General features: G+C 40.3%; 1 protein-coding gene across 14 annotated transcripts in view; it reads right to left on the minus strand.

Moving 5' to 3' along the window:
• The window catches only part of TLE1 (TLE family member 1, transcriptional corepressor), an 81,471-nt gene that overhangs the window by 57,865 nt on the left and 1,603 nt on the right, over positions 1-22,003 (minus strand). For all 14 annotated transcript variants that reach the window (XM_039847630.1, XM_039846991.1, XM_039847327.1 and 11 more), the window contains 3 exons: positions 21,428-21,528; positions 19,933-19,996; positions 19,774-19,818 (listed from right to left, as the gene is read on the minus strand). In XM_039847630.1, the coding sequence (XP_039703564.1) occupies positions 19,774-19,818; positions 19,933-19,996; positions 21,428-21,528 (210 nt within the window). The remainder of the gene's footprint in view (positions 1-19,773; positions 19,819-19,932; positions 19,997-21,427; positions 21,529-22,003) is intronic.

Consider the following 22,003-nt stretch of genomic DNA (forward strand, 5'->3'; position numbering starts at 1 on the left):
TTCTGAAACCTTTTCAGACTGCCTTCTACCTCTTCCAAAGGCTGGACAACTCCGATGAAAAAGACTGCAGGCTAACTGTATTTTCCACCTAGAAATCATTTTCCCAACCAAAGCTGAAGACGTATTCAGTACCTGCTTAATAGTCATAAGAGCTTATAAATAAACTTCTTCTGTGCCTGTATTTGACACCATATAAGGCAACAACAGTAAGTCAGCATTCAAGAGCTACACCCAAACCAGATTTGCATGGAACCTTTGTGCCCAGAAACTTAACCAGTTAGGTAAAAACCTCAGCATCAAGCCTTACCTTAACGGATAGCTACTACCCCGCTGAGGCAACAGGAAGGAGTCTAAATTCACTGATCACCAATCTACTTCAATGTTTCAGCAAAATCAGGTAAGCTAATATGTTAACCACAGCTGAACTATTACAAAGAGCTATACTCTTATCCCAACCCTCCAAGGCCTACCTCACGTCCAGTTAGAAGCTGCCTCTACCCCAGAAACAATAAACAAATTCTTCTCTAGGTCCTTCAAGTTCCTCCAGCATTTGCTGTCCTTTGATAAACTAAGCCTGTAGGGTTTAAAATCATATCTTATATAAAGTTTCTGTACAGATTCTTAACAGCTTCCTGAATATGAGTCTTCTCAACACAACAAGATGGGAAGCATGAGAACAAGACTCCTACTAAATGCTTTGATACACTGTACCTTCTGCCACTAACTCTGGCCATAGAGGGTACACAGTCACGCGCTTTAAAGGAATACTTCACTGACTAAAATGGAATATCTCCACACACCCTTAACTCAATGATCAAGATGCAACCAGATAAACCATTACTAAACAGTGTTAGATTCAGGCTCTGTTTATAGTAAGAAATCATCTTATATTGAAAAACAAAATTCAGCTGAGTAAATTTGAAGACTAATTGGCTTTATTCAATAATTTGTGAAATCTGGTAGCATCCAACCTAACAAATAAAAATGCGTTCCAAAGAGGTGTACAAAAGGAAAAGTATTTAAAGGTAGAAAGGGGGCACAAAAAGGAAATTATTACCAAAAATCTATTGTTTCAGGCAAGGTCGCCCACCTAAGCATCATAATGGAGGGGGTCTATTGGGTGTATTACCTCGCTAATGCTGCTGACCAGGTAATTCCAGGTGAACTGGTTAAGGTTACATTCCTAAGAGAGGCTAAAACTACAATTAGGTTAGGTATTATGTCTTGGTTTTCCAACATGGGGCTGAGCAAAAGTGACTCCACTTTGGGCCTTTTTTTAAAAACACTTATTGGATATAAGATTCACATACCTGTATATTTTAACTGAATTAAATATGGTCAAATATCTCAAAGGCCAGCAATGAACCTAACTAACCTGGTGTTATTTTGCAGAGTTCTTCAGCTGAAGACATGTTCTGGGCATATGAACTTAATTAGGTTTTAGGATTTTATGATTTCTAAAAGCTTGACTTTCTACTTTTTCATACCCCTTTACACCTTGTCTAATTACAAGACTGAAGAGGCCATTTCCCAATGTCTGCCCACTTCTCTACTACACACAGAGTAATATACAATGAGTACTGTCTGATGCTCAAAACAGAGTGAGGACTGCTTAGGAGTAATTGCCCATGGTCTCAAAGCAATCCAATGGCACCTTGCCCAAAGTCAGCTTAGGAAGGAGAAACTCCACCACCATTAAATTGCAAATTGATGGATCATAAAAATGCTGCTTTATGCTGAGGGCTGGCAAACTGATCTTTTGGTTTCCTTGAACCAAGCAGGAAGCCAAGAGAAAAACACAGTGCAGTCTTGGTAAGAAGTGTCTGGCAATAGATAGATGGGCAAGAACATGAAAACAAAGTACACTTAAGAAAATAAACAGATATTGTCTAAATCTCCTCTGACTAGAAGTTTCTGAGTCTGTGAAATGACATTAACTACAGAAAAAACGTTCAACCTCACCAGGAACCAAACAAAACACAAATTTCGTTGTAAGGAAGCTTACTCTGCACCAATTAAGTTAGTTTATCTAAAAAAATTAATAAAATCCAACCATAATGAGTACTTTGAGAAACTGAAACAATCATAACATTACTGATGACAGAGTAAATTGGTAGTCGTCTTGGAAAGCAACTGGGCAATGTGTTTCAAGAGCATGAAATTATTCAAACTCTTTGGTAAGAATTTATCCTAAGGAAATAGTTCAAATGAAAAGCATTCCATGCATGAAGCTGTTCACTGCAGCACTAGTTTCGAAGCCAAAGAGAAAAAGGCAGGTAAAGATGTAACAGCAATTCAACACATCACTACCATCTGCAGAGTTTCTGAAAAACTTAACATCTGCCCTCCCGAGAAATCAGTTGTCTAATACTAGGAGAACAGTTAAATACACTGCATCAACCCAAAGGCAAGGCAAGTAACCATTAAAGTCATATTTATGATAATGATGCTTAAATGGCCAACACATTTACTAGATGAAGCAGGAAGGGAAGAACAAAGATGTGATGTTAGTGTGCCTGTGTTTTTTTTACAACATTCACATGTGGCCAAGTACTGTTGATACCCAAAATAAATGTGATTATGCTAGGGTGGTTGGGTTATTGGTGACTTTCCTTCCCCCTCCAGTGACCTTGTGAACACCACCCTTGATTAACTGTCTAAATATATTATTAAACTGGGAAGGGAGAAAAGGGCAGTCAGGCCCACACCACCTCTGATTAACAGTGGCACTGAGTCACAACAATGCTGGCAAGCTCTGAAACCATTTGTGTGCCCAGCCCTCTTACAATCCTCAAATCACACATGGAGAAACCAGCCTCTAAAGGAAATGATTTGCCCAGGATCATAAAGCAAAATTATAAGCTACATACTTTGCCTAGTCCTTTCTCCAAGAAGTGGGAAATTGGAACGTACTCAAGACCAGGAAAAAAGCTAATAAATTCAGCTTTCTTTTGCAAAGCAACAGAGCCCAAACAGGTCTGCAACAGCGCAAGGCCAAGGCTATATCATCCCTCAGTGAGAAGAAGTGGCCCCAGTCTGTCAATGATAGGCACTGTACTCTTGCTGCCCTGGGTCAAGTGCTCTGTAAAGCACAGTAGGCATTTTACGAGACCTCAGTTATAAATTGCAAACTTCAGATAAGCAAGTCACAGCCAAACTGCACTTTGGTCCTCTCCTTCATAGGCAGAGTTAGTGCATCAGCACTAACATCAGATAATCTGGCCCACCAATAGAACAAAATCCATAAAAACATCCACAAATACATCTCCATTTCCTGAAGATGACATCTCATATACCTAGAGAAAAATTCAAGATATTTAAATAAAACCACATACCCAAAATGACATATGCAAAACACTGCAATCTTCCAACACACCCCTCCCCTTTATACCAGAGGAAAGGTGCTTCGGCCTAGACTTCCTTCAGAACATCTGCTATTCCTCAGATTTACTATCTCCTACCATAGCACCTTGCTTCACCAGTATGCTCATGAAAAGACAATTTTATCTAAAATTCTAAAGCACCAGAGTAGCCTTCTGTTTAAAATATAATTACGTCGATGAGATGACTAATCACATTTTAGAGAAATCCAAATGAAAAGAACTTGGGGTATCTTTAAGTTGAGGTTATAACAGTTAACGAGGTTATGAGTGGTTCTCAAACTTAAGAGTGCACTGAGATCACCTGAAAGACTTGCCAAAACAAGGCTAGGCTCCACTCCCAGAGTTTGAGTCAAGAGGTCTGGGGTCCCGGCATCTGCATTTAAGTCAAGTTCACAGGTAATGTGCAGTTATTGGACCAAGAACCACAACTGGAGAACCACTGCCATCCCGTAATCACTGCAGCAGCAGAGTCTACTGCTTAGCGCACAGCAGGTCCTCTTACACCTACTCCCTAATCTTCAATCCACACAGGCCCCCCGTGAAAAAGGACTGACAAGTTAAAGTAAACTTGCCTAAGGTCAGAAACAAGGGGGCGGGGAGGTCAGGCCTGCCTCTCACCAGGGCCTTGCCACTTTATGGCTGCCTTCTCCACTCATTTTCACAAAACAAACCCAGGACAAGTACATAAACCGAGGGTGTCAGAACACACTGGCCTGCTGTGGGAAACAACCTCAAACAATATTCATTTAAATGACTCCACCACCCATGGCAATGTAATATCGCCCCTTCTAAAACCCTGTGATTAAAACAAAACAAAGACTACTAGATGACAGAAACCGTTTAGTGGCTCAATTAATCAGAACATAAGTCACCAATTACTGGCAGATAATAACTTTTGTGTTCCAACTCCCCCTCACTTGGCAGCTCCTACAGCATTCTAAATCTGAGCCCTTTCCAACTGGGCGCAGACTCTATCCCTTCACTGCTCGTCGTTCACACTTGCAGCTCCTCTAAAAAAGGAGGGGTTAAAATAAAGGAGGAAAAAAAACATGCTGAAGGCTGCCGGGGCGGAGATAGCAACACTAATTGCTCCTATTCTCTGGCTCCTCGCGAGACAGATTGCAGGGGCCTGCATCTCCGGAGAAAGCTCTTGTATCTTCTTCGTGGCAGCTCTCAGCAGAGCAACTCAAGTGCCCTTAATTGTTTATGTTCTTAATGCAGAGTCTCTTGAATGCATTCATTTTTAATAGCAGGCTTGAGTGGTGGGGGCCCATCAAAGAATGACAAAGCAACTCTATTCATTGGTTCTTCCTGCGATGATGGTCTTTTGATTTATTTGCAAATGACAAGCTTGGCAGGACCCACTTGATGGCTGCCCTCATTTTTTTTTAATTCAGTTGCATTTACAAGATGAAGTTGAGTCTGCAACACTGTGTATTTGTGTAAATTTTCCCCCCTTCAGTTCCTTCTAATTAATGACTTAAATGTTTTGACCCAACTGTTGCCAAGCAGAGCATTTGGGCTTTAATTTGTCATTTTTGTAAAGATGCATCCCTCACAAAAGCATGGCAGCTGTTTCAGTGCCTAAACAGCACATTTCCATTATTCAGAAGCCCTTGTTACGGGGTTCTGAAAGTGCTGTTCACATGAAATCGTACTGACTTGTCCCATGATGAAAAAAGACAGCTTTTGGTGGCCTTAAAGGAAAATGCACTCTGTTATACCACAGAAGGTTTTTAAGACAAACTCTGTAGAGTGAATCACAGGACACACTGTGAAGTCATCACCTATTGTTCTCAGAACAGAAAGAGAACAAGCCTCTCCTTAACACACCCCAGCAAACCTACACCTTTCACCCTCTTCACAGTTCTCTTAGTCATGAGGGAGGCGCATGAGAAATTAGATAATATCATACAATAGCATGATCAGTGCGAGGAAATGCCAACATCACCATGACATGAAGGCTAAAGTAAGTTACAAAAATAAAATATGCTTAGGTAAAGACAAAGGCTACATGGAAATACGTAAAAATCAAGTCACCTCTGAAAACTGGGTTTATGAGGTTCTTTTTTCAAATTTGTAACACTTTCCTTGCAATAAAATTTAAAACACTTCTTTTTCATTACAGCGACCTTGTAGGCCTGTGTAACATGTCTTTGGTTGGTAGTGACTTCCAATGGTCTATGATAATTATCTCCAAGCCTTCCATCACGACAAAGCTAGCCACCGGTGCACACTATCAAGCACTGTTGATCATTAGCTTGAGCATTTCCTATTGCCTGACTTCTCCATATCTTGTTTGGAGATCACTGGATAAGTAGTTTGGTGTGAATATTTCCCTAACAGGTTAGAATCTTTAGCAAATCCAGCTAGTAAAAGAGGAATTTCTAGCCTGAGGTGACCCTGGGCCAGTGTTTCTAATTTGAAAAGCGTGCAACAACTGAATGACCCACACACATGAATGACACTGCTGCTATTCTTCTTCCAGAGCCAACTTCTTAGGAAAAGTGGCATTCCACCATGAGGCTTATGTCATCAATGCCATGTGGCCTGGCAGCAGAATGGCCACAAGTTAGATATGTATGTGACAGTAAGGCCCCAGGCAAAGCCATCTAGCCCCCAACTCATTCTCAATCCAGAAGCCTGGGCCTTATTACCTCCTCCAGGCTGAGCTACTAGAGAGGTGGTCCTTTGGGAAGGAAGACAAGGTTCCTGGCCGTGGAATCTAGGATTCTCTTTTCAATCAACATCATGGGCCAAGAAACCTGCAAAGTTCCATAATGCAATTTAGCCTCAGAGAGACCAGACAACAGATTTTAAAGGAGGGGGCTCTACTGCAAGTTGGGAGTCTGTCTCTGCCTTACGAACAAGTGCAGAGGATCAAAGGTTGTTGGGAACCACTGAGGCAGAAAAAGAACTTGTGCACACTGAGGTCAGTGGTCGAGAGAAAAATTTCTCAAAAGCATCTTAGAGATCATAATTAATATGAAATCTAGGGTGCTGGTGAAAATTTTCAAAGCATAACCTGTTGGAAAAGCTTTTAGGTATTCAAGAAGATGCTAAATACAGACATTCTAAATGAGAGACTTTACTAGTGTATTAAAGATCCACAGAATACTAACTCAGCTATGCAGGTGGAAGCAAACAACAATATCATTTTAAATATAAATTAAATTAGTCTTAAAAAAAAAATTGATCATCACATCACAATACAATCCACAGAGAAATCTAAGCAAAAGAAAAACAACTGTCCTTTCTCCAAGATAACAATCAAGCTACTTTTAGGGAGGGGAAAAGTATTCTGTATGAGAGAGAATTTATTCAGGGTTACACAGAGTGGCAAAAATACATATGTAAATAAAAATATGTCAAAGAAAAGCCCAGGGTCCTCTTTTGCCCAGTCATGTCAATTTTCAATTTTAAAATGCTATACTGTTGCAATGTGTTGTCTAAGATATACTGGGGAAGCATTAACTAAGAAGTAGAACAACTGAGAGTGAGAAGTGAGAACAATTTATAAACAAGGGGCCACCAAAAGTTACCACTCCTATAATTCACCAGTTATTTTACAAGTGGACAAATCAATTTACGTGCTCATGTGTGTTTTTAGAAAGCATCCCAGATATTCTTCCATTAATTATGTGGGTTCAGGACATGTCAATTCTCGTTTCCCAGAGCACCAGAAACCAAATTTAACCCACGTATTCTGTTACATTGGTCTGCCCTCACAGGGTTCCCACAGGGCTGGGCCGGTTCAATAATGCTGAGCTCCTGGAAGAACAGCATAGACTTCCTGCCATTTGGACTGTGAAACACAGTAATCCACCAGGGAATAAAGGTCAATGTTGCACTTTTGGTCATTACTGAATCATTTGAGATGATCTGTGGTGAGGATGAGAGGAAAATCGAAGGCAGTGAGAACGCTGCAAATGGCTTGACCTCAGACCAATTTTCATCTCCATCTGTCTAATAGACATGTGGATAAAAAGCCCTCCCTCCTTCTGGGCCACTCGGCTGTTTTCGAATCTGCGGCACAAGCCAGGAACCAGTTAAACAATACATTAATAAGGGGAAATAACCTACTAAGCCCCAGACTGACACTTACTCAGGTTTTAGGTCATCAGCTAAAGTTTAGAACGTGATTTTTCCAGTCTGCAAGCAGTCCTGCAGCAAAGTAGAAATTTTAACAAATACGGAGAATCATCTGCAGCACAACAGCATGTGCCAAAATCTCCTTATTCGTACATGCAAATATATACATACTGACACCTCCCACCCCCACCAAAAGACATCCACACGATTTCTATGACGTCTGCTCACACACATACAAAGGGAGCAGCAGTTCCAAAAACTGCATGCTGCTGTGCAATCAATCTTTTTTCAAGTGTCCAATTAATGCTGTTTAATCATTATTAAGGCATTTCAATCCTTAAATACAAAATATTCCTGGGAACCCAGAGCCTAATTATCATTAAGCTACGGAATCAATGTTAATATCTCAACTTTATACTAATACTCCCCTTTCCTGGTTTGGCAGAGCTACTTTTTTAAGGTAATGTTGTGCTATATGTAAGTTTAGGCCTCCACAGTATATCAATGTCAAACAACATCGTGTCAAGCTAAGATTCAATTCAGGTAAGTGCCACTGCCAAATTTTCTTGTTCCCAGACGGGCTTTAAGATTATTTTATTGCTTAAAATTTAATTTGTTCCAACTCGTGTCTCCATGACAACGTTGGCTAACCCTGCAAATCATTTGGGTAATTGGATATCTTATCTTTCTATTGCTCTCAAATCGAATGATTCTGCTAGAATTGTAACAGCCAATCAAATTTACAGTCCTCCTGAGTAATAGACTTGGAAAAGTAGCCACATTCATCTCCTCTTTACAGCCATATTAACCAGTATGCGACAAACAGTAGAATCTGGTCTTCAAACTATACTCCAAATTATAAGTGGTGTCAATGCCAATATTCTCACAGTGCAAAGTCTACTCAGAAGCCCCTTCCCTTTTATACTGTTTTGAGAAGCAACAATCGATACTCATTCCATATAAACCTTGAGCAATATCAGTATTTTGAGGGTAACTGAGAAGAATAATTCAGAATCAAAGCTTTTAGCAGGTAAGTGATAAAATAATGACCAAAACAATGGCTTTGTAAGATATTAGAGTATGATGACAGTGATGTGTTCGGGACTCTTTAGGTGGCTAAGCCATATTCAATCCATTAGTCAAGAAATAAGAATGAAAACCGATTTAAGAACCAGTTCAAAAAATTCCCATACCCTTAGAAAAATCCATGTGGTCAAAATGTGACACCTCCTTATCCTTCATTAAAGTCATGAGTATCCCAGCATTCAGGGTAGTCGATTATGGAATACAGATTTTCTATAAGATTCAAAAGTCAGCAGTTCCCCTCTTGAGTTACTGGTATGATTTTGGCCTTTGGTCAGCTAAAAAGTACAGAAGTTGGATACATTTCAGTAGTCCAAGTCCAATCTTCTTGGTAGCTGTGCAAGGAGATTGGCTCTGTGGGAGCTCGCAGCCCAGGCACTGTAAAAGAGCCAGCCCGCTTACAAACAGAAAAGGCTCCAGAACCTAAGCCAACTGGCAGGCTGAGGGGGTTGTCAAGAACCTCGTGCTTCCCCTAGATACTCAGGACTTCAGTACTGCTTCTCAAGCAAAACACAAAGAGACAGCAATGTGGAGCTTCTCAGCACATGTCGGCAGGCAACTGAGCTTTTTAAGCAAGTGCGAAAGCAGGTACTAGCACAACTTGTGTTATGAGCTGTGCCCTTCTTTATCCCAAATACTTACAAAGACACCCAAGAAATTTCTACAGCATTGTGCCTGACAATAAGAGTCAATAATCTAAACTTCCACTATGTCCAATCCCAATGGCCCTGCTTTTCTCTTTTTGTGCATTTTCTTTTCCTGCTCCCCCAAATAGTAGCACACAGCAGCAGCTGTGAACGTAACAGTCTACAAAATCTCAAGCCCACAACATACCTACCCACACTTTTTTGCACAGCACTTTACAAGTTTTCCTATCCAAAAGAAAACTATGTATATGTATACCTCATCAAGGTTGGAGACTTCTTCTTTCTCTAACCAAACAACTTGGCCTTGCAATTCATAACCCCCCCCCCATTTTTTTCAGGATGATAAAGTCCCTTCAAATTAAGAATTGGATTTTCCACATTAAAAAGGAAAAAAAAAAATCAGAAATGTACCTCCCATCCTTTATTCTGCCAAAACTCACTTCAGTAAAATGAACCAAATCCTCTTTGTTCATCCATCCCCCTAAATGAAAAACCTCAATAGAACTCTATTTTCACTAGTAGTTGTATTAACTACTTAAGGCTGTTGCCTTCCAAGAGCACATTTTGCTGTTTGGCCTAAATAAGGCATTTGAATTCCTCTAGATTCCTTAGACTGTCAATAGGGGCTTCATTTTAAAAAAGGTGTGGGGGGGGGTACTTTTGAGCTTTAAGATACATGCTTCTGATCTTGAAAACAAATAAAAAACTTAGTTAATTGAGGGGAAATAATGAAAAAGGAACAATTCAGATGGAAGAAGAAAACTGGGCTTGGAAAAACATGATGGGAGTGTGGCCTAGAACTGCCAACAACAGGGTACAGTGTTAAAGGGGTCAATAATAGATCCAAATAATAGATTTCAAGAACAGTTACCCTCAGAGTACCAAAGTGCCAGGCACCATTGTAACTCACTCAACCCGGGTAAACCACCTATGCAGTAGGTGCCACGTCTTCATCCCCTAATCTACTAGCCTGTTAACTCTTTCGTAAGGAGGAATAATTAGTACGTACACAAAAGTAGGGCTAGAAGGATTTACAGAGAGTTCCTATAGCATAATTTCTAAGGCACTGGGAGCTCAATGGGTGAGGACTATGACTAGCCACTATAATGTACAGAACAAGCTTATTTGACAAAAAATAATAAACCCACACAACTGACTGATGAAAGCCAAAGCTGAAAAAAAAACAACAACAATCTGTGAACCCAGTGGGCACCTGTAGCTGCAGGCTGCATGGGGATTGGCCATGTCCCTCCACCATCCCAGGGGCCCATCCTTTATTCTCTCCATACCAGACCAAGATGCAGATCAATGTTAAGACCCCCTTTCCTAAACCAAAAGCGATCTTTTTATTTTCACTCACTAATCCATAGAAGCCTTTCAAATGGCACAAATAAAGGCGGCTGCATTTTGTTCTCTAAATCAATTTTCTCCCCAGCCATCAAGTAGATGTTCCCGCACAGAGAAAGAACAGCCTTTCCCTTCTAATTCAAAAATCCATACTGCCATTGCCCTTGCAAACTACTAAACAAGCAGTATCGGCAAGTCACTTGTGTTCTGTAATATATTTACTGCAAATCCCAATGGCTTGCCTCCTAATGCAGTTTTCTATTGTGTCGTGCGTGTCAATACACTGGCTGGTCACCTTACTTGTAAGAGGCTCTGACCGACTGTTTGCCCAAGGCATCAAGAGGGAGCTGAGTAGGGGGATGAAGGCTGCGCTCCAGAGGCCCCCTGCTTCTGGAGGGAGGCCTCAAAGATGTTTTGTTTTCTGGCACTTCACACCCCTCTACTGCCCACAGCTTCTGAAGCCAACTTAAATTCTCTACTAGGACAGTTTTCAGCCACACAAATTCCACAGTCAGAGTTCTTTTCCACAATTATTTCCTCGTTTCCTATCTATCAACACTAAAGCTATTTCCCCCAGCAAATATACTGATTGCATCTTAAAGGTGCATTACAGAGGGCCAAAAGGTAAGAGTGCTTGGGAAAGGAAGTCCGGCTTTCCTGTTCAAGAACAAATCTATGCTTTCAGGTGACAGCTTGAAAAGAAAGCACCCTAACACCATATAATGGTGAATCACCTATTACGATCATGCCAAAAACACAAAGGGCAAGTCTAGGAGAAAAATGTTAAAAATATCTATTGAGATGGAAGTCTTAAAATGTACTTGGAGAAAATTCCTGTTCCACATATCAGTTTAAAACAGAGTTGGTAGCTAAAGAAAGACCCAGCCCTCAAACAAACCATTTAAGTTTTTCAGAATTAACATTTTCCAGAATTACTCATTTATTTATCTACTGGGGAGAGGGCTGCAAAAGCTCTATGTAAGATATCTGATGGGTAGATATTGCAAAATGTTAACTTATAGAGTCCTGGTATCATATAGATGGGTATAATATGGGTGTTCGCTGTATATTTCTTTCTCCTTTTCTGTGTATTTGAAATTCTTCACAATAAATTGTTTGGGGGAAGGTGAAAGAGCTATGTAAAGACTTAAGTAAATAATCAATGAGTATACTCATTTTTATTAAAAAATCTTGCAACTAAGTCAAGTTTAATGCCTTGTAATGCAACTTATCCACAAGACTATTAGGGCTGTGGTTGACCTTAGAAGACAATAGTGGTTCTATTCACTTACATTCAATTCACATTGATATCCAAGCCTTAGCAACATGCTTCTTCTGCTTTATCTCTCTTAGTACAAACTCCAATATATTACTCTAATTAAACTCCCCATTAAGAAGCCTCAGTGATAGTGTGACAAGTCGCTTTTCCGAAAGGAAAACAACTAAGCAAACGTGGTTAGATGAGATGATCAAAACTGAAGTCCTATAAAACAGGGGTCTCCAACCCCTGGACCACAGCCTGTCCAGAACCAAAACCGGCCACACAGCAAGAGGTGAGAGGAAGAGGGAGGGGGAGGGGAAGAGGGACGGACGGGCTCGGTGGAGAGCGGGAGAGAAAGAGAGAGAAGGCGGGAGAAAAAGAGAGAGAAAGGAGCTTTGACGGTATTTGCAGCTGCTCCCCAGCACTAGCATTACAGCCTCAGCTCCATCTCAGCTCATCAGGCATTAGATTCTCATAGGCACACCAGTCCCTGATGCCAAAAATGTTGAGGACTGCTGCTATAAAATATCTAGTAAAATCAAACAAATTTCATTCTTAATTATAGCTCAAGGACCCATACTCTTGATTCAAGTGTTTAATCTGGGTTCCATGGACTTGCTAAAGCATCCTAACATATCTACAAAGAGCCAAAATTGTTGGACAAAGCTATTGTGTAGCATTTTTTGCCAAGCAGCTTTCACCTGATTTTCATTCGGGTTCAGGATCCAAAATGGTTACAACTACCATTCTACATAAGGAATGTATTAAACACTATTCAACAAGTGCCTACTCTGCCTGACTCTTTGGGAAGGGTGGATTGAAGTCTCCAACTCAAGCTTCAAGCAAACTGCAACCTCTCTGGAGTAATGAAAGAGGCACATGGAAAAAAAAACAGCAAAAATGTTGTGTCAGCCTCCTGTTGGAGCAGCCACAGAAGGCCTTGAAGGAAACAGCCAATGTTGTTATTGCAACGGGACCTTGAAGTATACCGAGGAAGGCCATGTGAAGTTTGACAGAAAGGCCTGGGCTTTTGATAAGGAAACAGGAAAACATGAAACATTTTAGGCACGAAGAGACTCATTTGGCTGGATTAAAGGACCTGGAGGGAAAAGGAAGGAGGTGGCCAAGTAAGACCGGCAGCGACAGTAATCAGGGACAGATGCAGAGGCTGTGCATGATGGGCAGAGGCAATCACTGGAGTAGGAAGTCAAAATTAGAAAGAACAGACATATCAAGGAGGCCTCAAGACCCAAGCCCCTAAAGGTGTTTTGTATTCATTATCTTAGAGATACTCTCTTTCCAGGGCTAGAGTTCCAAGAGTGTTTGAAATGTAGGGCTAGTGGTCTGTAAAGCACAGGGGGCGTACCCTAGGGGCCACATAGGACAAGCCAATGGGTGCACTGAGAATGAGAACTTTTATTTTAACCCCTCCATTTAAAATTGTCGTTTATTATAAATGAATACGATATGTTAATGTGTTTGTACAATTTATAAATTTATAAGTAAACAAGTCCAGTGGTATGCTTTCAAACTTTTTACTTTCAAACTTTCAAAATACCACTGACTAATAACCTGCTTACATCAGTAATGGAGCTAATATCAAACCCAGCCTAGTAACTGCATGTATTTCAGCGATTTAACAAACTGCATGATTTGGACTCACAAGTTCATATACACCCACATTCTCAGAAACAAATGATTCCACTTCATCGAGTGAATAATGAATGTTAATGAATATCTGCTAGTACCCTGAAAATATGTGTATATAACTCTACCCTCTCCAGCATGCACAGTGATGCACACCCACCACGCTACGCGGTTTTTCTCTTTATGGCAGATGAAAAGAATAATTCAATAGACAACATTGTTTTTTTCCTTATGTACAACACTATCTTTACCCTACCCTTTTTCAGCTAACATACTTCGTGGTCAAAGAATGACTTAAGGAGTAAATACCACTGTAAAGGAAAATAAAAATTTTGCTTGTTATACCTAGCATGAGAAACGTGTCAGGGGAAGGGTGTAAACAATATGCTCATGGTTATTATGATTTTATGTTGCTTTAAAGCAGGCATATTGAATCAAATTTTTAAATGATTAAAAATGAATTGTAAAATAATGAAATATATATTTGTGTAAAATAATAGGTTATTTGATAAAACTTTGTGTCAACATTTCTTGGAGTTTCATAAAAAGCGTTATGGTGACTGGGTAGTCTACAAACTGAGCAATTCTGTAATCATCATAGTTTTGCAAACAACTTTAGAAACCATTTTTTCTTTAACCAAGTGACTGGCAATACATGAATATCTTAATTTATGTGAAAATTTCAGTGTAGGTTTTCTTCATTTTTAAGATCAAACCATCCTTCAGAAAATTAGAAAAGCTCTCCCACAGTTGAGTGCCCACACCTAAACACATACACTCTCTCCCTCTCTCCTTAAAACACTAAGCCATACTCATGGAACAATCCCTATGGGCACATTTCTACTATGGACCTCACCAATCCCATTAAGTGAGGACTATTTTGAAAGGTACAAATGTTTAATCTTGCCAAAGAGTTAAATAAAACATAATTAAAAACCACATACCAAACATTCCACATTAAAGGTACTAGTTCTGAGAATTTCAATTTTTAAAAATCTGAAACAGTAGTAAGCAACAGGGACTGGTGGGGGAATAGGGTGACAGAGTCAATAAAAGCTTAAAGAGCCCTGTTTCTTAGCTTCCTCCAATTTAATCTACTTTTCAAGACCACAGAAGTTTAACAATAGAAGAGCAAAGACTCAGATCCACGGAAACTTAAAATGGTTCCAAGAGCCAGTAACTGAATATATCTTTAACTATGACACAAGATGATTTACTTAAATATTTACTAAAGGAAAAGTTTTGTTTTCTTAATAAACACTGTTTGGAGGAGCATCTTTCTTCAACAGATATACACAAAGTGCTGCTGGGTTCTGGTGAGGGTGTGGTGTGCCTCCCCTATAGTGACATGAACCAGACTTCAGAACTTGCCTAGTCTAACCTCTCATTTTACAGAGAGGAAAACCAAGGCCCACAACTTGTTAATGACTAATTCAAGTCCCTAATTAAGAAACCTCACTGCAGTGTTTTACACTAAGGCAGACCCTACAGATCACAGCAGCTCCCAATGGGCTATTTATTCTACCTCTTCTCTGCTCCATGAACCTGAACTTGCCTCCCTGGCCTCATCCTATCAGGTCCTGCTTTTATATATTTTCTACCTCTTAGAGTTTTTTGGCATCAATTTCGTATTTTAAAAATATTTCTTATCTTGAATACTAAGTTTTTTGACACCGCCCTTACATTCTGTACCCTAGGCAAGTGCCCCATTTGCCTCACCCTAGTCAGTCATGGACAGAAACCAGCAACCAGCTCAACTGTTGAAGAGGTCCATAGATGCAGGTTAAGTAGTGAGGACTCTACCCTTCTTGCTGATAAAAACAAAAGCTAATCTTGCACCTCGGAATCTGGGCTCCCAATACATAGGAAGCTTTCTCTCTTTTAACTTTTATACTTGTAAAACACAGGCCTGGCTAATGAAAATGAAGTTGGGGACCACTCCAATCCTGATGACAGTTACCCTCTTTGTATGACGAGGTTAATAACAACTGATGGAGCTTAACTCTTAAGTGCCTACACTCCAGCAAGTCATTTCTCATTCTGAGACACTGACTTAGGAAAAAAAATATCTCAAAGTGAGAAACTGTAGGCAGAAAACAGAACTGGCTAAAAAATAGGAAGAAATGTAAAACTTGTAGATAAACAGTAAAAGCCACATCCAAAGAATGAACCCACAGGAGAATCCCTAACAGCTCCATCTAAGCACTTTTTAAAAACTACTACAAACACCTTTTTTTAAGAGAAACTTTAAAGCACACTTCAAAATTGTGAAAGCAGTTTTAGTCCAAAATTTACATGGTCTGAGACACTGTGCTTGCTGAAAAACTTCATGGAGCTTGCAAATGTTAAGCTCTCATCTGTTTTTCCCTCTTTCACTCCTCTTTCCCCACCCCTGACCACAACTTTTGAATACATCTTTCCTTCCCAAGCTAGTCCTTTCATTTACTTATTTTTAGTTAAAATTATGGAGTGACACTGATTAATAAAATCAAGTAAGTTTCAAGTGTACATTAATACATCATATGTACATTGCACTGTGTTCACCACCCAAAGTTAAATTTCCCTCCATCACCACCCTAGAGAGCCCCAAAGTGCTCACTCCGCCTGCTATTCAGAATACTGGCACAGAAAGACAAAGTGACTGATCAAACTCACTGCATTGCTGGGTTTCAACAGAAATCCTGGCAACATGTTTCAAATTTTCTTTTGTTCTTAGAAGTATTTTAACCTACAGATAGTATTGCTCCATTGGTTATGGTTACAGTTTTTCTACTTACAAATGGCTGTGGCCCCCACAGACAAGTAAGTACTGCTGATTTTTGTAACTTATAGAACACGTGCCTAGCCCCAACAAGTCTTATAAATCGTGAAGTTGGTTAGTACAAAGAGTGAGAAAAGGAGAGATGAGAGACATGCAGCTAAGTAGATGTGGTTCACTACACAGAGGCCCAAGGGTGCTTCTGCCACTGGCCTCATCTTCCAATGGCAGAAGGATGAGGACAGGAGAGAGACACTGATTTGGGGACCAGGTGACCCAAACTCAAGCTTCAATAAATGCTTGGCCTTGACAAGGCTCAGACTCTGAACTCGTGCCCATAGCTACAGGCAGAGAAAAACATCCACCCAATCTACTTCACAGGATGAAGCAAATTCATTTTGAAAACTGTTAAGTGCTGTACAAATTCGAGCCAGTAATGACAACTTATGGCATGGTTTCATCAGCCTGCTAAAAAGACACACGAGTAGGATAAATACAGCTTATATCTGTATTTACAATGCACCTCATTTCCAAAAATATAAAATAAGGTAATACCATGCCACATATCAGAAAAAAAAAAACTTTAAAATTCACACTGCCACATACTAGGCATAGACCTCAAAACAACTAGACACTAGACTCATATTTAACCCTAACACTTTGGTGGTATCAGAATTGCCTCAATTTTTTGAGACGTCTCCAACTCTTATATAGATAGCTGGAGTTTGAGATCTACCTGGAGAGAGATGGACAAGCATAGATCTATAAAAGACTCAAAGGAAAAAAAACTGTCTTAATGCTACAATAAAAGATTTAAGTATCCATTACCATCCTTATGCGTTGACTTTTCAGTAACAAGCCACAAATGGGAGCAGAGAGTAAGGGGTAAGGCTTATCAGGAAGTGTTGACACAACATAAACATGGACTGCGGGCACCAAACCAAGTAAGGAAACCACAATTATACCATTCTTGATTTGGACGCACTTCTACTTTTTTTTTTTTCCCAGACGGAAAAGCCTGGTGAGACCTGACAGTGAAATCTCTAAAATTCACTCCTTCGACAAACTCGCTGAAAGGTAGGAAAGGAGAGCAGTAGTCACACTGGAGATAAATCTTAACAACATTAAAGCTCTCTCCAAGGAAAGTTTCCCCATCACTGCATTTTTTCAGTAACAAAGATGTTGTCAGAAATGACAATTTTTTGTGTCCCCTGATGATGCCTTGCTAGCATTTGGTTATAAGCCATAAAGCAGGACTAATTTCAGCCTGTCAGGAGTCTCGCTAATGCCCAGTTTCCCCCTAGAGAGAATTCCTGTCAAATCTAATGAGAGCTCCAAAGGCCCGCTCTACAATATAATGAGCACTTAGGCCATGCTGGTGATCAGGCGGCAAAAAGCATCAATTTGAGCCTGGCTACACCCTGGGGGCCAGACGTCACCAGTTTTAATAAGAATTATGATTACTAGCTGCATCAAATGTCTCCTCAGAACTTATTATTAATGCGTGACATTCAGAAGGATGTTTTTCAAACGTAAGGCTACTTTAAACTGAATTATAGCATGCTTTGCACACCACTCTAGTTAAGGGTCTGTCAGCATTTATGATATAAACTAAATTTCAGGGGACTGAATACCCTACTATGAAAAATACAGTGTCTCTCAGCTTTTCTCACTTTTCAAATTACTGAGCCAATTATACAGAGCATATTATTAACACATACTGGCTCATGGAGGGACAACGTATACCCACAAATGCCCGATGGAGTACAGAAACTCATTAAAAAACTATTTTCACACCATGAGGTTCCTGACCCTCTTCTCCTCGTCTTCCTTTTTCCTACTCAGTAAAGAAGAGGTCATTCTGTCATGTAACCTACAGGAACCCAGAAGAATTACACACCTCCTTAGTTCCCCCAATAAGTCCAGCACCAGCATACATCACACAAAGGTGGCATTCCCTTATAAAAGAGTCAGCGAGGTTATTAAATCCTTTGAGTTTGAGTTTAAGAAAATTCAGTCTTCTACTCATCCAGAATATGTTAGCAAAAAAAAATGTGCCTTTAGTATTAACTTAAAAAAAAAAAGTGGCAGACTGGAACTTCCTGACCAACTGTATTTGCATAATTTATTTAAACAACCATAGATCTAGCCCAATTATCAACAAGTTACAAATGCCACAACCAGGCACTAGCCATTTAAACACAAAAACAAAGGCACAAACCCAACATAAACTAGACTACCAACTCTGCAAATGAGAATAAAATCAGCATTTTTAAAGGCCCAATTATATTAATGAAAGGCCCTGAACTTTACTATCTCTTTCCAAACACAAATCTGAGAACACATCTAATGTACAGGATTACACTATGAAATCTATGATGAATTAAAAATCAAAGAGTGCAGAGTTGCAAAAGCAGAATTCAACTCTGAAACACACTTGCTTAATGAAAGTCTTTGAATATAAGGAAGATCTGAAGGCTGAACTAATCAATTTCTCCACTGTGCCCCAGCCGGTCAGCCATGCTCTTTAATTTAATGAAACAAGGGTTTGAGATGAAATAGCACATATACATCAAGTAAGAATTGTATTGTTGCACTTTGAAATGTGTCCAACTGTGCAACTTCATCTGATGATAATTTTTTAAGAGGCAATCGATTTCTAAAAGACTTATTGTACCAGCGTCTTGATGAAAAAAAGTGAATGTCAGCATATCTCCAGAATACTTACACCCTGCCATTAATGCTTTCTTTGGCAGACAATGACTACTCAATCGAGGGTCCTTTGGGCTGAACAATCATTTAGCTTTTCTTCTCTTATGAGGTCCTTAGTGCCTTGTTCCAGCTCAATACTCTTTTTATACACCATTATAGTAGCCATAAGTGTGAATTTTATGGGAACTTGCAAACTCATAGTCATAGCTACAGCTTTCCAGTCACTAATCTTTTCATGCTCTTAAAACTACTAGGACTGAAGCAACTCCCAACATATGTTGTAGCCATAAAAGAATGTTTAGGTTTTTTTTTTTTACCTCCAAACCTGCATCAACTGAGAAATTTTTCAAAAAGATATATGCTAATAAGCCACAATTCCTGAGTATCACTTTATGCAGCCCCAAAGAATAAAGAAAATTCGATTGTCAGTCACATTCCCTGTTTAAACTGGTTTAAAGACAAGAGTATCTATCTCACAGGTCTACACATCTTTCCAAACCAGAACGAAAATATTGGCTGTTCTCAACTTCAGTAACTCTATATAATATCCAGATCTTTCAAGAAAAGAATATATCTATCCAGGTGGAAAAGTAAATTCAGAGTCTCAATTCCTATCTGCCTATAAACAAGCTAGTTTACATTTCCAAAGCACCTCTCAGTCATTTAAACATTTTTAAATTGTCAAGATGTAATCCTTGCTTCATGTAGAATACCACCACGAATTTGAAGGAAGGAAAACCGTGGCAGAAAAATGGCACACAAACCCCCCACTAGAGGACAAAGCCATTATTAAAAAATCACAACTGATTTCTCATTTCAGCTTGAGATTAAACTAAAGCTTACCTGTTTATGCATTTCTATGTTTAATCCATATGACATTTCATAATACTGTAAAAAGAAAAAAGGACCAAGCATGTCATTAACTCAAGTTTTATAATGGTAAATATACATATTTGCTCATATTACATAGAAAGAAAAAAAAGTCTAATCTTTTATACCTACCATCACATAATGCCTCTGCATTTCTGTCTTTTCACTTGCCAGTTTCTCACATTCCAATTTAAGGCTACAAAAACAAAACAGGCAACTTAATGTAAACATTGTGTCACTTGTTTTAACATCTGCCTCACATATTTGCACTTCAAGTAAAAACAGACCAATTTGGAAAAGCCATAAACTATCTAGGAAAACACCCAAAAGGTTTGTCCCTGCATTTAACAGGGAAAAGAAATAAGATGAACAGTACAGGGTATCCATTCAGCTACTACTTTTTTTTTTTTCTTGGTGCATACCTGGTCAAATGCCAAGAATAAAAAATTCTGTCAAAACTTCTGATCTACCCAGACTAATTCCTCCTGGTGGTCATCGGTTCACTTCTACTTCTCTGCATCAAAGTTTGGCTTCTCTGAACTCCACCAAAATCTGCCCTTTGCACATTCTTCAATCTCAGGCATAGGCTGTACTATTTTTGCCAATTCAAAGTCTCTAGATTTGGTCATCGTACCTGTAAACTTACTTCTACAATTGTTGGTCCCTTTTAAAACCTTTGGTTTTCAAACCCTTGCCAAAATATGTCCAGCAGCTATTGCAATGAAGTGGGTTGAAGTCCTCCCAGCTTGGTAAACACTGTGGGGGCAAGTATGCCTCAAGCTCTAGAGATTATTATCTTCAAGTAGACAAAAGGTCAATAATCAGAAAGTCTCTGACTTAATAAGAAAATTCACATCCCAGCAACTGTGTGCTTTTTCTCAAGCATGACAAAAATAAAAACTGTCATTGCAGTTATTTCTTAGCTCTAATCGGCTAAGACTTCATAGGAACAAGAGAAAAAAAACTAACATTTCTGGAAAGTCCGCTGTGGATGGGGTGCTTTACAGTTTTCACTTACACATCTTTTGAAGAGGCTAAAGCTAAGATGGATATAAATATGACTCCAACTCCTTGTCCTACCTAAACCAACCCAGAATGATGCCAAAGCAGGTGAGCTTTCCCCTGCATACATACATTCCCCTTCATCACCACCAAAGAAGGACACAGCTAAAAGCATCTAACTTTCCATAGCGGACTTTGCCTCAGACAACCCAATTCTCTAGCATTGCAAACAGCGATTTCAACACTGGTTTTGCCTCCCAAAACCAGCACTCCAGGGCTGGGGCATCGACTAAACCAAGGTTTTAGTTCTGCCTGTTGCAAAAACAAATAAATGAAGTGCAAATATTGACGGTTCTCATGTAACTCGTAAATACACGAAAATAGACTCCCTGGAACAGCAGCAAAGGGGCAAAAGGGAAACAATGGGAGGAGGAGGAGACAAGAGGCGGCCCGGGAAGAGCCAGGAAAGGGGGTAATGTGAATGACAGGTCTTAACTGCGACTCCACACGCCACCGCCTGGACGCAAGTACTAAGTACAGCCGCTGCCGCCGCCACCAAGGGGCAGGGCACGAGGGGCACGGGGCAGCCAGGGCAACCACTCTCCCGGCGCGGCCAGACACGCACCTGTGATACTGCGCCTGCAGGAACTGAAATTCCTCTTTAATGCGGTCCAGAGACTCCGGAATAGTGAACTTGAAGGGCTGGCCTGCAGCCTGGTGCGGCGTCTTGGGGCGACCAGCGAGAGGGACCGGGGGACAGGGTTGCGGGCGGTTGATTAAAGCAGTAAGTCAAAGAACAAAAAAGTGGGTGGAACATAAACAAAAAATAAAGTTAGAAGTGGCGGAAAACAGTGCCGAACTCGAGTTTGCGCTTCACTTTGGGGAGGGAGAAAGGGGACCCTCCTCCGACCCCCGCCTTCTAGAGACTCGGTTTCTCGTCCAGCTACCGGGGCGGGTCGCGCGCGGTAAGTGCGCCTGGGTCACTGAACTGGAGGAAAAGAGGCTCCCGGCGGCCAGGAAGGGCCAGGCCAGATTGTCGTCGTCGCCACCCCCTCCCCCACGGGAGCAATAAGGACTCCAGGGACCAAAGGAGAAAAACAACCCCTTACGCTCCCGGTTCCCAGAGTCGCCGGGGCCACCTTCAGGCGCGCCGGAACGGGGGCCGCATTGACATGCAAATAGGCGAGACCAGAAACAAAGC

Source organism: Pteropus medius, unplaced genomic scaffold (assembly GCF_902729225.1).
Source record: "Pteropus medius unplaced genomic scaffold, Ma_sr-lr_union100, whole genome shotgun sequence".
Classification (NCBI taxonomy): Eukaryota; Metazoa; Chordata; class Mammalia; order Chiroptera; family Pteropodidae; genus Pteropus; species Pteropus medius.